Below are 16,702 nucleotides of genomic sequence, written 5' to 3'. Positions count from 1 at the left end.
CAGTAAGAGCCATTTTTGGCATTTCTGGCAAACAACTTAAAAAATCACAAATCAAAGCAGCGGATCGGCAGCAGCCTGCTCCTGGGTGTAGCCCAGAAAGATCCTGGAGACAACGTGGGGTACCAAAGATGTGCGGTATAAAGTATAATTACTGTGTGGTATAATTACTGGATGTGGGGGAGACCAGTGGAAAGGGAATGGGGAATGAGTTTGCATGATCTCGGTCTCATCAAACAGCTAGGAAGTGTGATCCACGAGGGATATTGGGATTCTGAATGGGTAACACTGAATGGGTCAGTGAAAACAGAGATAGAAATTGGTGTAGTGCAACACTGCTAAAATACACTAAGACACCAGTTATGAAAATTGAATACCTATACCCTGACTGGTCTAACTGACCAAAGCTTTGGTTATACCTGCATCTGGCACGAGAGCATCCATATACTCTCAATCACACATAAGGTTTGATGTTTAAAACTGGTTAATCTAATTCATTTATACGAGAGGATTTGCATTGGTTTTACTCTTACATGAATGGGTAACACTTCACATTGATACAATTTGTTACTGCCTTAACTCAAAAAAATGAATTTTTGAGTAAAAAGGAGTAAAAAGAGGGTTAGTGAAAGAATATAGCAAGCGCTGGCAATCCTCACTTTCTCACCAGCTGAACAGAAACACTAGAGTAGGGGGAAGGGGAGAAACTGCTGTTCATTATTTTTAAAATTTATAAAAGATATTTCTGTTAGTGTTTTCTTGCTTTTTTATCACTTATTACCACTATGGTTACATTTTTTTAATTTAGAATTTGATAGTGAAACAAAAACTAGAATTTATATTAGTGGGACAACAACATTCTTCTCACTAGCAAATCAATTTTTGATTCTCATTTATCTATTACTTTGTGGTCTGTGTTATATATTATTATATTAACATATGGTAATGTACTATATGGCTTTTTACAGAAAAGAAATTTGAGATGACCAGAGGTCTAAAGGTGTCTGCAGAAGCTTCTTTAAGGTATAGCACACCTATTTCCAGTGTAGTTTCTACTATCATAGACAAAAAATATCAAAAAACTGCTGACATACACCTCTGCATGTCACCATGACCCAACAAACTGCTGCTCACAATGTCAAAATAAATTATGAAGTCACAAAACGGATCCTTGATGTGAAATAAACTGCAGTTACCATACAGCTGTAAGTTTGACCTGCATTAGGCTCAATTAACCATGTCTAACCATGTTAACATTAAATGCTTATAAACAGCTGTACAAAGAAAAACATAATAATATTTAGATAATCTGTAAACTACTAATCTTCCTAAAAATTACAGATAATGGAAAAAACTTGAAAAACCCCCATATGTAAATGTGCTCTGATTCATATCACAGCATGGAACACTTGGAAATATGCAAAAAAAATTTCCAAACAAATTAATAAAAAACCTTATAATTAATAAATCATATGAAAGAAAATTTCACCCAACTAAAAATTTTATTTTATACTTTATAAATTATTATACCAGGAAACATTCTAAAAAAAAAGCTGACAGGGGTGAGCAGGAATTCAAGCAACTCAAAAATGCTTTTTTTAATAATTTCTATCTAGTCTACAAAACTGAAACATTGAAAACAGCCTAAGTTATAGTAACTGTGTGATAAGAATGAATGGTGTCCTTTGGAGCATAACTTGACCAGTTAAAATGTATTTTTATGTGAACAGAAGGGACCTCATAATTCAGCGTTAAAAACACTCTGCTATAGAAAATATCTTCCTTTTTCTAAGCACTTTAAAAGAATTGCTGATGTCAGGTTAAGTAGAAATAGCAAATATTTATCCTCACATCAGGGAAGGATTAGAGACTCAGAACAGGTTACAGATTTTTTTAAAATGCATTTTATACCTGATAAGCTTTGTGACTGATGCCATATACTAATGGATTTGCTCTCATCCGTACATAAAGATAAGTGTAACTTATCCACTTTACTGCTTCTTCCACATTAGTTACTGTGCCAAGAGCAATCTGGAAATAGGAGAAGAGACAAAATTAAGTATATATGTTACAGCTGTACATAACTACTTGGCTGAAAACACATGGTATTCAGACTATTAGCACAAGATTAAAGAAAGTGTTGGGATATTTCCAATTTACATAATTTTGAAATAATCCTAAAACAATAACTTGACCAATTTATGCATCTTTATCTTGTGAACATGTAATAACATGGGTTGCTTTGACACAATACTATAGATACAGTGACTATAAATCTTTCCTACACCATTTATGATTTTTACAATGAAAAGACATCATTGAGCAAGCTTGTTATCAAAATAAAAAGACAATCAAACCAAAATTATTCCATAGTGGATATGGTCAAGGTAATTTAAAGAACTTGAAAAAACTCTACATTTAAAAGATTAATTTCATCATGCCACTATGAAAGCACCATCAGGTCCTAAACAAAATGATATCAAGAATCTTTAGGTTTTTTATTCCTCGTACTTGGAAATCCCATTATACACAGTCTTTACAAAGAGTTTTCTCCTTTTGTAGCTGCAAGTCAAAGATACAAGTACCTGCTACATTTTCAAGGCTAAATCAGGTATACCAAACCCATTTTTAGTACTAAATTACTTTTTTTCCTGAAAATTCAATACTTTTATCAAACTGTTGACCACACACACATTTTTATTTTATAACTTCAACTGCATTTTTACTAGTTAGATTCATGAGAAGAATTTTACCACTTAATTCCAGTTATCCTGATTTTACCAGAAGAATTTAGTATTTCCTGCATGTCCCATGAACAAACCTTCTTTGATTGTTGCTGGTTGTTAAAACAAGCAAAAGTCCCTCTTACCAAAGTTTTGTGATCCATTACTGCATTTTTAAAGCTATTTTTGTTTTATTGGTGTTTGGATTTCATACAAATCTTCTATGTGACTTGGCAGAAATAATAATAAAAAGACTCTATAGAACTGAATACATATTCATGTTCAGACTGAGGTACCTAGACCTCAATAACAATACTGACATTCTTTTTCAAAGAATATAAATATCTGGTAAAAAATAACAGTGAAAGCCTTATCTGCCTTAAGTAAACTTAAATCTAGTAAATGCTTGTTAATATCGAAGTCTAATACCATGGAGTAATCCTAGGCTTTACTTAAAACATTTTTCAAATGATATTTTGTTGTTCAAAAGGCTAAAGAGGTTGGGGGAAGTCCCATTGTATTGCTTTTCAAAGCATACAGCCACATAAAGCACTGAAGTACTACAGACTACTCACTCACAGACTACTACAGGGAGAACAGGGAATACAGCCCACAGGTTACTATTACTTGATTTGTACATAGGTTATTTGAAGCATTTGGTTTCTTTGAATGACTCAAATATCTTTCAGTCCAGAAGTTGAAATAGCTTAACAACATAGTCCACTAGTAGCATTTTCAACAATGACTTTCACAATCATGAAAACATAATATTCTCGTTACTGAGGACCATGAAGTCTGACAAAAAATAAAACAAAACACAACTCATTTTTTCTTTGCCTTATTTGTTCAAATATCTGATTCTATTGCTATTCTATTCTAGTCTAATTAATTACTTTAATAAATTAAAAGCAAAACTGAAGGAAAAAAGCAATTATGAAATACGGTTGGGTTTCAGATATGGTACTGAAATCTAATACTGCACTTTCCTTCTTCCCCCAACTTCAATAACATTATACAGTCAAAAAAATCCAGAGTAATTTCTAAATATTTGCTGCCATCTAGTGTTCAAGTAAAGTTCTTGTGGGACTGAAAACTTGTATTAGAACAGTATGAATGATCCAAGTTTCCAGAATTTCCTCAACCATGTATTAAGCATTTAGTTACAGGTGAAATAATTGATAAATAGAAATATTTACTATCTTGACATTGTATTGTCCAATTGCACCAGTTGTCATAAAACAATTTTGATTTTTCACAGTTCAAATGGTGTTTCATCACTCACAGAATGCAATTTTGAGTAATACATTTATCCAACTCACTCTGTAATTTTAAATTACAGCAATAATTAGCATCACACAATTTTAACTAATTTTTCAGTGACTGATGTTGCCATCACTGAGCAACGTGCTCAGCAGCATTTATTATTATTATTTATTTTCTTTTTGCCCCCCCCTTTTTTTTTTACAAATGCTATACCACAAACTATATGAAGTTGAATGATATTTCAGAGAAGGTGGTTTTGATTTTCAAAAAAGTGTAAACAGATATAAGTAGCATGGCTTTTGGGGGACAGTTCTTGAAAAAATAGTTTTTTTCTCTGATATTTCTGATAACTAGAAAATGGCATAAAAATATTACTGATAATATATAATGAACTTATTATATAGCATAATACATTCTTTATTACAATATGTACCTTTTTAAAAAATATAATGCCTGTTATTATTGTATAATTGAGTCAGATTACACAAAGAAAAATTTCAGTATCTATATCAAATATTTGTTGTTAAGGTAAGACAGCAAGGAACCTTTCTTACAACCGTATAAGCAATTTTCTGTTTCCTTTGGAAACCAGTGGATTTTAAATTACTATTTCAGCCTCATAGTGCTATGGTCTTATTCCTGTGAAGCTTCTGAAATAATTATTGCTACTAGAATTGTCCCAAGTCAAACAGCATCTCCTGTGCTTTACCCCATACCCAGATCAGTCATTCAGTCACCCAGCTCCTGAGTGACTTTTCTTTTTTAGGAAAGGATTCTGAAGGAGTTTTTCATCTCTTCTGAGAACCCTTTCTTTCAAGGTAAAAGATTGAGAGGTTTGTCCAGAATAAAAAAGTCACCACGTTCTACATTCCTGCCTTCAGAGGAAAATCGCAAGTACATGCACGTGGAGGCACACACCCTGGGGAAGGTATACCCACTGTCCAGCACTGCAAATCATTTCCTAAGCTCTCTGGGGAAAGGAGTCATCCCAGCAAACAAGCTGGAGTCCAGCTGTGGCTGTCAGGAAGGGCTCTATCAGGTGGAAACCATTAGGGAAGGAATGGTGACCTGCATCGTATGAGCTATTGATGATAGTTCCCAGATAAGTTAAAGTTTATGGTCTAATTAAACCACATCCCCTGCATCTTATCTTTCTTCCTGTATTTCCAGAAAAGACAGCCATAGGTATTTTCTGTTTGCCAGCTGGTCAACTGCCCCAGGACTTGCTCCTCTCAACGAAGTACCTTAACCAGCTCTTTTATACATTTTTACATCCTATTATGCCTACTGGCAAAATTTCAGCAAAAGAGGAAAAGGGCATCTCTATGCCTTTGTTGATGATCACTTATCATTTACTATTCTGCTGATTTTTAGGGGGAAAAAATCCCCATAACACCAAACCAAAATGCAGATCTGTAGGAGAGAATTAACAGCAGACTTACACGGTGATATACACATTCAAACTCTTAATTTTGGTGTCAACTCAACGAAGTTGGATATATTTAATGTTTCCCCACCCTGTAGTTCTCCCAAGCACTGAAGCACCAAGACCAGCTGTCTCTGAGGTTAGTTAACAGCAAGTGTTGAAGGGCAAAATGCAGCAATGAGGAAGAAGCACCATACACATTTCTCCTTAATTCTTTAATTACTGCATCTCAAGGTCTTTAGTCTTGGCTTTGCACTTGGTATTTTTAAATTGATTTTTATTCCATTTTTGGACAGTTTTAAAAGTTCTTTTCTGTTTAGAAACAGCTCCCTGCATAGACTTCCACTGTTTAACCACCCAGCTGACATAATTTTATTTTCTAAACCTGTCACTGGCTCATTGCAGCCAAAACATCACGGTTCTTGTCCCAGAAGAGGTGCAATCTTTTGCCATATTACTCGCATTGTTATTGCAATATTAATTTATTAATTCACAAAACTGTGTCATATAATCTTTGCTTTTGTTCTCTCCTGAAGCATACAGAAAAAATGGCGGGTTCCTTTCACAGAAACTGATTTATTTCTTTCACCATCCTCTCTGAAAATTTCCTGCTTCTAGAAAATTATTTTTTATATGAGGATTAGAAATACTGCAATTTTTTTGCATTATTTTCCCAACTTTCTCTCCTGCGCCACATAAGTGTAGGTACAAATTCAAGGCCTTGGGTTCCACTTAGCAATTGTGTGGCTAGGATTATATGTTGTATTACCTGAAATATCTGAATCATCCTTACCATCTACCTACCTATTTCTGCCAAGAAACCTGGTCTAGATAAAAGCAATTTCATATTCTTGTGGAAACATGAAGTCTTCCCATACATCCAACTGCTGCCTTCACTTTATCAGCCCTTCTGTCAGCTACTGGTGTGTCCATAACAAATTAAGAATTTAAACAATTCAGCAGTGCTTCTGGCCTTTAATTTGTTTCTCTTTACAACTAGAGAATAAGCATTTGGATTTCCTGAATGACTTGTAATAAAAGCAGATTCTGTTCCCACAATATGTTGCTTGATTATCCATCAGTTCAGATTTCCTGGTGCTAACAACAGGCTCTGCTATGGAGAAGTTGACAGTGGTTATCAACATGCTTGTCTTGATTTCTCTAACAAATCAGTCAACACCCATATATTTTGTATCCATACAGTGCTTTGTTACTACCAAAGGGTGAAAGATGACTAAAATTGAATGTACTTAATAAGACTATATACTGATTCATATGATGGTATATATTGTAAACCGTGTTTTTTTTTTTTTTTTTTTTCCCAGAATGGTGCAGCATATTGGAAGAGTTGTCTCCAGATAAACTTATCAATTTCTTCTAAACCACCTGTATCTTTTTCAAATAATTCCACTATCTTAGATCAAATCAGCATACACAGAAGTTTAGACTGACTCCAATTATATGGAAATGATTAAATTACTTTCAAAAAATATTTGACACAATAGCTCCTTGTATTGGTTACCTGTAATCTGGCAGGTACTAATTTTTCCTGCATGTTATAACAGGAGGAGAAGTACTAACACATATGTTACTTTCATGTCCTTGCTATATTATTTTACTCCATTGCTATTTCTACTACCAATCATTTATCGCAGTAATTAACAAAATTCTGACTGCATCTTCAGCTTCTGCAGCTGTATCACTTTATGGAATCTGGGGTAACATTAAAGCCATGAGTACACTGTTCTTTTCAGATTGCTACCATTACACAAAATCAGAAAAAAACCCTAACTTCCTAATATTTAAAAAAATAGCAAACTCTGCTGCCTACCCAACCCTTGTTTCACTGTCTACTTCTGTATCACAAAAAAAAAAAAAAAACAAAAAAAAACCAAAAAACAAAACAAAGCAAAAAAAACCAAAGGTCTTCTATGAAATCTGGCTGGATTTTTTCCTAGTGAAAAGGCACAAAGTATTCAAAGATGAGACCACTGTCTCCTGACTTACTGTGGTGCTGAACAATAACCACAAATAATCCTGACCTACACAATCAACTTTAGGATGAACATTTTTACTGCTAACATGTAAGCTGCTACTATGCAATTTTGAATAACTGAATATCCATCCAGTTCCACCTGGAGAATATTTAGAGGATATCTCCAGGATCATTAAGTAGTGTCAAAAGGAAATGGTTGGGGGCAATACATCTGCCCAATGCAAGTATGCCTTCCATTTATTTTTGCTCTTTTTTTGTGGTAGAAGGAGAAATGGGAAAATTGAAAAAGTGATGAAAAGCTAAAATAAACAAATACGTAAGAATTGTGTAGGTAAAATAACAAGCATCTTTAAAAGACTATTCTTAATAGACCAAATAAACCTTACATCTTTCAAAATGATAAGCAGTTTTATGTTACTGGACATTTCAGTTTTGCTAAACTGCTTGACTTCAACCGAAAAAACGTCTAGTGCTTTTGAAAAAAAAAAAATTAAAGACAAGTCCATTATTCTTCCTATGCTCCAGTCAAATATGTGAATTTGGTTACGTACAGAAAGAGAAGCTTTAATTTTTTTGTGGATTTATGCAGAACACTTACTAAATTCTAAAAAATCACTTCTGATTAAAAGACAAATGCTGTGTTGCTACAGTTTTATCTTAATGGCATTTTAGCCCTCCATCCTACTTTGAATACCTACTGTCTTTTGCAAAAGATCCCTCATTTTCACATATGTAGCAGTTCACTTAAACATACACACCTACACACTAAAAGTAATCAAATATGTACAATGAAAATTTTATTAAGTGTGACAATATTGCATTTTTGTTTCAAATAATGTCAATCCTTTAAAGTTTGCTAGTTTCTCTAAACAAATCAAAGGTTACCTCTGCATTTAAGTTGTCTGCAAGGCTTTCAAGAAACTGGCTTTCAATTGGGTTCTGCTGTGTAAGAAGAGTCAGGTAATGACTGAGTTTATCATGAGTTGTAATAATGGTGCCTTCTCCGAATTTGTCAAACTGAGGCCGTCCAGCTCGACCAAATATCTGCATGACATCTAAAATTCCAAGGTCAACAAAGGAGCCTCTTTTTGCAGCATATATTTGTGTTCCCTGGTTGAGGAAAAGTTAATAAAAATTAACATAAATACACATGAATATAATCCCGATGAGCTGAATACTGAAATTAGGCAAATATAGTATGATTTCAGAAGTGTACTTTAACTAATCCTCTCATAATCTTTGATATATTTAAATCTTTACTATACAAACTAGACTCCCAGTGGAGTGAATCAGTTTAATGAGATATAAATAACATTTCAAATCAATCAGATATTTTCCCTCCAGGCCCAAAACTCACAAGAGATCTTACTACTTATACTTCTCCACAGATTTCTTTTAAGACAGATAACCCCTTGCAGAGTAAGGAAGTTCTTACCTTAATAACAACAGCATGAGCAGGCAGATTGACACCCCAAGCAAGTGTAGCTGTACAAACCAAGACTTTGATATGTCCATTAGAAAACAAGTTCTCAACCAAACTTCTGTCTTGCCGCAGCATTCCTGCGTGGTGAATACTAAATCCATCTGGAAACAGCTCACGTAACTGCTTATTTCTTGATCTCTGTACCTAGAATGGACAAGAATAACAATTAAATTCACTTCTAATTACAGCACAAGAAGTATGGTATTAAAAAAATACAGGAAAAATGTTGAATATTGTTATGAGCCATAAGAAAGAAACTATTTCTATTAAGATTGGAATTTCCATCAAGACCAGTTTGTGATTATTTTCTATAAGTTAATATTTCTATACTTGTTTTCTGAAGAAGACAATTCTATAAAAGACTGCAAGAAGTTTAATCTCTGTACAGAAGTGTAGTTTCACTTAAATGGAGGTTCCAGGTAACCAACAGTGAGTACATGGAAACTGAGAACTCTCTTATCAGTTTTCCTTAAAATAAAATCTTTCAGGCTGTGCAGGTAGCTTGGGCAGGCTTGAGGCCAGGTCACACACTATACTTATCATGAAGGATGGGACACCCCCACCACCAGCCATTCTATGGCTGCAGCACAGCCTGAATCCATAAATTCATGGTTCAGAATAATCTACCCCTCATTTTTCCTTTCCCATAGGCAGGAGGCTGGGATCTCTGTCTGCAAAACCTCCAGCCTCCTGCAGGGTATGAGCTCTGTGAGCATTATTTCTGGTGCTGGCTTTAACATGCTTCATCTACACTGAAGACTAACTCTAAGTCATGAAAAACTAATATACTTCCCTAATTTGCCACAAACACTTCTGATTTTCTGCCTGTCTCTTCCACATTCCTACCTGCTGCACTAACTCTCTTCCAAAATCAATTGCTGCTAAATGTGATACCAAAAGGACTGTGGCAATGATGATTCTAATCTTTTCTAAACCAGATTTCTTTATCTTTGTCCATGGAGAATCTCTGCTTTTCCAAATCACATAAAGGTTAAGTAGTATTTGGCTCTCACTGTATTTTCAGCCAGGCATATTATAGTGAATTAATTCTAAAACTAGATTTTTATTGTTTTTATTGGTGATGTTGTTATCTCTTCACATTTACCATTTCCTGACACACAGCCACCGAAAAGTTGATTTATGGGATACAGAGTGGGTAAAGCAAAGCAAAACATGGTTTGCAGTACTGGCAAACTGCCAAACATGAACAATAAATCTCTGCAAACACAGAAATAAATAGGGAGATGGGAATGCAATTATAAAAGGAGGACATGAAAAGAAAAATATTGTAGGAAAAACACATTTCTCAGTTTCTCAATTATCCAGCTTTTCAATATCTGATCTTTCCTGCTTTAGCAGTAATTATTTACTATTCGTTTAAAGGAAATCAAATTCAGTTTTTAAACTACACATGACTTTTTGGCAAATTTAATTAACTGATGTAGTGCCTAAAAATGAATAAATAATAAATTGACAAAGTGACCCTGCAGTTCATGAAGCTTATTCTTCATGAGCTAACAAATAGAACCAAATATTTCATAAAGAGCACAGATGCACCAAGGTTTGCCTTTATTGATTATCAACAACAAAAATCACAGAAGGTTGTGGAAAATTCACTTCAACTGCATATCTAACTGTGACTCAGAAATTTGGGTTGCTCTTGATTGTATCTGGAACTTGGTGCAAGCATTTAACTATGAATTAGCTTTTTTCTTAAATAAGTGATTAAACAACCATCAAAAAATTCACTTTTTTTTAGTAGAACTTTTTGTGTTGGTGTCACATGTCTATTTTATATGTGTTAAAGTATCTATTTTTCAAAAACCAATTATTCAATATAAAAAATACCCTTTAAATATTATAATCTTAGCTAAAAAAGCAGAATCTTACAAATCCTCACAATTTAAAAATTGCATATCTTTGTAATTTGATTCTTTATGTAATTTGTACTACAAATAGAAGAAAACTATTTTTTTATGGTTTTAGGAAGTACAATTTCATCAATTTAAAAGAAAGGAACTAGTAAATATAGTAAAAAGAGAGAGGAAGGAGAAAGGTTTGTGACAGAAAACTTGTAAAGATATGGCAATGCTAGTCTGACTATAATTCAATACTTACAACCTTAAGCTTAATCAGCCGTTCAAAGATACATAGGTACACTTACATGTTGCATTTAGAAAGAATAAAAATCTAGTTCTAAAATCTACCATACATTCTAAAACATCTTTGAAATATTTAATATGTACAGGTTCATTTACTGAATCTGTGAAGTGCTAGATTTCCAGTCTACACAGCCACCAGATTTAGAAATATACGAAATTTTTTTTTTTCCTAGACAGAAGATGATGAACTTTTTTACATGAAAAAAAATCACAGCTCACTTTTGACATAGGAAAAAGACAAATGCTGAGGAAATAAAATTGCTAGTTATTCTGGATAATTCTATTAACTGCACAGAAATTGAATTAATTTTCTTCCCATAAATTTGTGTCCACTTTAGATTACAAAGATACAAAGCAAGTTAGTTCAAGAACAATGATATAATCCAATTTTATAAAGTTCATTTGAGAAAATAAAATAGAAACCTGATTCCTATATCTCAGTGATGCCTTGAAAGATTGCTCAGACAATGTATCATTTAATGGCAGCATATCTGCTTTTGAACAAACTTTTAAACTTTAAACTCTTGTGATAATGAAGTTCATGGCTATTGTATTTAATCTGGATTTTAATGGTTACAGAGAAAATAAAACCAAGAACTACTAAATAAAGGAAGTGAAACTATAAAAAATATATTGCTTCCACCTTGTTCTATTACAGAATAAAACTAAGAGGTTTTACTTAAAATGTATACAAAATGTTACTAAGTGCCTCAGGTGTATGGAGAAGTCGTTATTATGAGGTATAGCACTGGTCTCCTGATTAGAATTGATTTTCTTTCCCCTCCTTTATTGCTCAAGAGGCCTGTAGATTTATGACCTTTGCTTACATGTGTGTGTGCATCTAAAACAGTGTGTGTTAAATAAATTCCCAGTTTAGCTTGCTGCCACCCATATTTCTCCTTTAAATGTCTTGAATTTTATGCAATTCTTGATTAAGACACATGAAAAGTGTCACAATTAGACAGAGAAAAATGTCCTGCTTAATTTTAATAAAAAATGATGCATACATAGTAGGAAAATAAAATCTCAACTTTTTATTAAAGACTTATGAAAGATAACACCCTTCCTTACTCTTTTCATGCACCTGGTATCACAAAGGATATTATTATTCATAACAACTATAATGTGTACACTCTTTGAAATACTCATAGAGTAAACCAAAGAATGAAATTTTTAGTAGGCCTATAGATACATTTTTCTCTTACTTTATATACAAAGAAGGTAAAAAAGAGCAATAAAGCTTGATTATGAGAAGCAGTTGCCAATAAATTGCTTCTTGATAAGTGAATGAATTTATGCTTTTTTTAAATCTCCAATTGCTACCCTCATCTAGGACAAACAAAGTAGATCATCACTACTTGCTGTGATAATTTTTTTCTTTCTGTAGATTACTCATTTTTCTTTTATGCATGCTCATTTTAAGATACTAATTGAAATTCTGAATTTGGGTGTTTTTTCCCACTAATAATGCAGTTTTTGACTAATGTATTTTCTTTCAATAACAAAAATGGCACAGGCTATTCTAGAATTTTTCTCACGATCTCCTTACTACAGTAAACTTCATGCTCATGACCATAAGACTCAATCATTGTAATTTCCTTTCAGTGGAGTTCACTCCAGGGCAGCACTTGCAGTTTGTACAGAATGCACCATTATATTTGTTCACTGGTTTGAGCAATTCTGAGCAATTGATTCCCACCCTCCATTCTCTGCACTGCCCTGACACCCTGCAAAGTAGCAGCTCTTAATTTTGAGGCCTCATTAGCCTCACTTGATGAGTGCTGGAGCTCAGACATCACAGACACCTACACCAAACAAAGTAGGGAATCTTTTGATGCAGCCTTCAATGAACAGCAGTTATAATTAGTACTACTACTGTGTGATGAATACAGGTCAAATATACCCAAGTAACTATTTTGTACCTTTGCTCAAGACATCCAAAAATGTAATTTGTAGGCTGACCTAAATTGTTTAAGTCCCAACAAGAAAAAGTCTCCTCTGCCTCATTCATATTACTAAAACTGCTGAATCTGCTCTGCTGGTTCATTTTAAGAATACTGCCTGTCTTTCAGAATTTATGAGATCAGGATAGAATGGAAAAAGTGTCCATCTACTCCAGAAGTAAAGGTCAACTGACAGAAGCAGAATGAAAAAACCGAAGTTGAAGAGTCCATTCATGGGCTTATTCCTGTTCTGTAAATATAAAAGAACTATGTATGAGAGAAACAGAAAGAAATGATCAAAGGATTGCATGATCATTCACCATTTTAGCTTTTCAGATTTTGCTAATTCATATTGCATATTAATTTACCTATACATGTATTCTTTTATTTTCAATCTTTGTTTCAAAGGGGAAAGATCAAAACTTGGATGAGGTAAATAAAACCATAAGAGGTTTTTTAAAAAATATGAGTTCAAAATATAATATTTTTTTGTTACAGGGAAAAGCATGAGACTCCTTTATACACATTTAGAGAAGTACATGAAACCTAGAGAAAATGCTAACCCATGAAAGATAAGCAGTTCATGATCTGACAGTTTGTGACAACAATTGTATGGAGAAATACAGATTTGAGACTAAAGGGAGAAAAAGGGTGTGCATTTGAGGTACAATGATTTTACTTGAGGACTGTCCTTTTATGAATTAGAACTGTTATTTGTATTATTCCACTTGTATTGTCTGCATATCAATTAAGCTATCAGCAGCTGTTTCTAGGACAAGGATAAAGCATCATTTTTTGGGGTAGCAGTAAGATTACTTTCCTTGCTCTTTCCTGGGAACACAGGGATTAGCTTCACTGACTGCTCACCCTGCAACTGGGCCCTGTGAAGACCCCAGAAACTAGAGAGCTCTCCTCACCAAGATGACACACATGACCCAGCAGATCATTTCTGCAGGGATGCACACTGCCCAATGTGCTATCCTATTTAATGAGTATGCATTCTCATTCTCTACATCTTCACTTTTTAAATCTATCTAACTATTCACTTTGTATAGTTATCCTGAAGTATCTCTGTTCAACACTTTTTTACTGGGCTATAATTAGTTGGGTACCTGGCAAGACATTATTTGAAGATGGTAATTCTAACAAACAAATGTGAATCAGTTTGAATCTCTCCTGGAAGAGTCAATAATCTAATTGTCTCCCTCTGGCAATTTAAGTTCACTGTATTAAAGTTAGAATTTTTTAAACCTATGAGTTATTGTCAGATTAATTTACTGATATCACCTCAGTTAATTCTGTGAAGAGCTTTGAAAACACCTCTGAAGGAGAAGGAAAGGAGAGGGACTGCTCCAATCACAACATTGATTCTCTTTTTGATTCACAAAGGAAGGAAATGTAAGGCAGAATTTCTGGCACATTTTTTTCTATAGCCCTGGCTTTACCACTGACCCTAACTTATTTATTGTATAAGGTTGTGTTTCATCTAGTTGTCACCTTAGGGAGTGATGAGTACCAGTTAAAGAAGATACTGATGGTGTCCAGAAATGTCTTGCTTTTTTCAGTGTGTTCTTTTTACAGTACACTGTTACATCATAGCAGCTCCATTTTTTTTTTCCACTGGAAAAGTTACATGGTTCATAGAGAATGAATTATTCTATGGGAAAAGGAGGAACAGCCTTCAGATTCTAAAACTTGTGCAAGAGCATTTAATGTGATCTTTGATTCTTCAGGTCTATAATCTATAATGCATTAGACAGAAGTTTTTACAGACCTCACTGATCAGAGAAGCTAAGGAAATGCAGTATAATGTTTAAAATGTTTCATTTCTGAGCCAGCCAGACAAGGCAAGAATGAAAGAAAAGTGAATGCAAGTCTGACCATGCACAAATGATGGATTTTGGATGGGCAAATCACTGAGCATGTAGGCATAGTTTCCAATTACCTCACTGCCTAAAAAAAGAGGCCTATAATGTATAGAAAATACACTACCTCAACCTGAGGCAGAATTTTACAACATGGACCAAAGTAACCTAACAGTTTACTTCAAGCTAGACTGCAGTGCCTGTCTTAAAAGTGAATAAATTACAGATTCTCAGTTAAAAGGGTTTAAGAAGTTAGATTGAAAAATAATTCCAGCATAGGTTTAGACAGAAAGGAAATGTTCATTATAATCACCCAGTTTAAGCACTATCAGTCAAAACAACAATATTTTTCATATATTGTACAATGATAAGCATATTTCTCTTGTTTATAGTAAGTAAAATAGAAATTATATAGAGAAACACTGCTTCAGTGTGCTGAAAATCTGGACTTCCTCAAATCTGTGACACCAATCTGTGACTAAATAATCTCAAATCTTATTAAGACAAGTGTCAAAACAGTTTAACAACAACATAAAAATGCACATCAATTAAGATTGAATTAATTACATAACATCACAATTTTAAATTGCATGCAAACTAATTCTTGTTAAAATCTTTCTTTCTTTCCCATCAATTTAGAATTCAACTACTCTCATTCTGGGAACAGAAGTATGAAACATGTGAAATACAGCAAAGTATCTATTTGTCTCCAGCCTTTGAGACAATAAGTCCTGTTGCCATATTTGCTAACCACTTGGAGTACACAGATGAAAAAAACATCAATCTTGGTCTGTTTTGCTGACAGCAGAAATTTTCAGTATGGTGTTATAAAACTAGCTGGTGGGGAAGATACACAGCATGGAAAGAAATTGATAGAGACAGAGTTTGATGAAATGCAAGGATGAATTTTTACGGGTTTCACTTTGAATACTGACAACCTCTGGAGACCTAGTGAAACCTTTTGTTGGTGTGCTTAACTGTGCAAAGAGTTCAATCTTTCTGCCTTAACAGGAAAGTGATACTGCATGGTGTCTATAAAAATATTTGTTATATTTGAGAACACATTTTTTGCTTTGTAATACTTAAAATTGCCACTCTGATGAGCCATGACAAGACAGAATGTATTTTTAGTGAGAAACAACAAAAGCAGAAAGTCTTTTAAAGTTCTTTCCAATACTGCTGCATCTTATTTAATACATATCATAACCATTTTTACTGCAACTCCTCCTCAAAGGCTATCCTGACTGATACATTATTAAACCTGCAAGAAAAATATTTTGTAGACATTAGGCGTATTTCCCTTTCCATAATTAAAGCACGAATGTCCACTAAACTTCAAAGCTATGCAAACTGACAGACTGAGGAGTGTCCATAAGAATGGAATTTTTGTCACAATTCTTATAGGGAATGGAAAATGCAGTATGAATTCATAGCTTATATGGTTTTCAAATAGTTATAGACTGGCATGACCACAAAAAGCTGAACCTTATCTTAAACCAGGAAAGTAATTTTTAGAGAGATTAACATTATTAAATATTAAATATCTTTTGATTAGGCATTGTGGCTTGGTTTTCTTCACTCTTCTAACTTCTGTGCTACACAACATGGAAGATAAGCATAACAATACTACAAAGACATGATAAAAAACCTGGCAGTCACTAAAAGTGACAGAAATTCCTACACTAAAAAATGTCACAATTATATTTGACACTCATTAACTGACTTGAACCATGTAACTTTAACAAGAAAAAAACATAAACAAGGAAGAAAAAAACCCAACTGGAACATCAGACCCTCTGGAGCACTGTAAACCCAAGCTTTTTTCACTGACACTAGTGTAATAT

General features: G+C 33.8%; 1 protein-coding gene across 3 annotated transcripts in view; it reads right to left on the bottom strand.

Moving 5' to 3' along the window:
- ASCC3 (activating signal cointegrator 1 complex subunit 3) overlaps window positions 1-16,702 on the bottom strand; it is a 248,972-nt gene that overhangs the window by 90,416 nt on the left and 141,854 nt on the right. For all 3 annotated transcript variants that reach the window (XM_021533823.3, XM_021533826.3, XM_021533825.3), the window contains 3 exons: window positions 8,841-9,032; window positions 8,291-8,515; window positions 1,909-2,028 (listed from right to left, as the gene is read on the bottom strand). In XM_021533823.3, the coding sequence (XP_021389498.2) occupies window positions 1,909-2,028; window positions 8,291-8,515; window positions 8,841-9,032 (537 nt within the window). The remainder of the gene's footprint in view (window positions 1-1,908; window positions 2,029-8,290; window positions 8,516-8,840; window positions 9,033-16,702) is intronic.

This window comes from Lonchura striata, chromosome 3 (genome assembly GCF_046129695.1).
Source record: "Lonchura striata isolate bLonStr1 chromosome 3, bLonStr1.mat, whole genome shotgun sequence".
Classification (NCBI taxonomy): domain Eukaryota; kingdom Metazoa; phylum Chordata; class Aves; order Passeriformes; family Estrildidae; genus Lonchura; species Lonchura striata.
The sequence above is the reverse complement of the archived record's forward strand: the minus strand, read 5'-3'. Positions and strand labels throughout refer to the sequence as shown.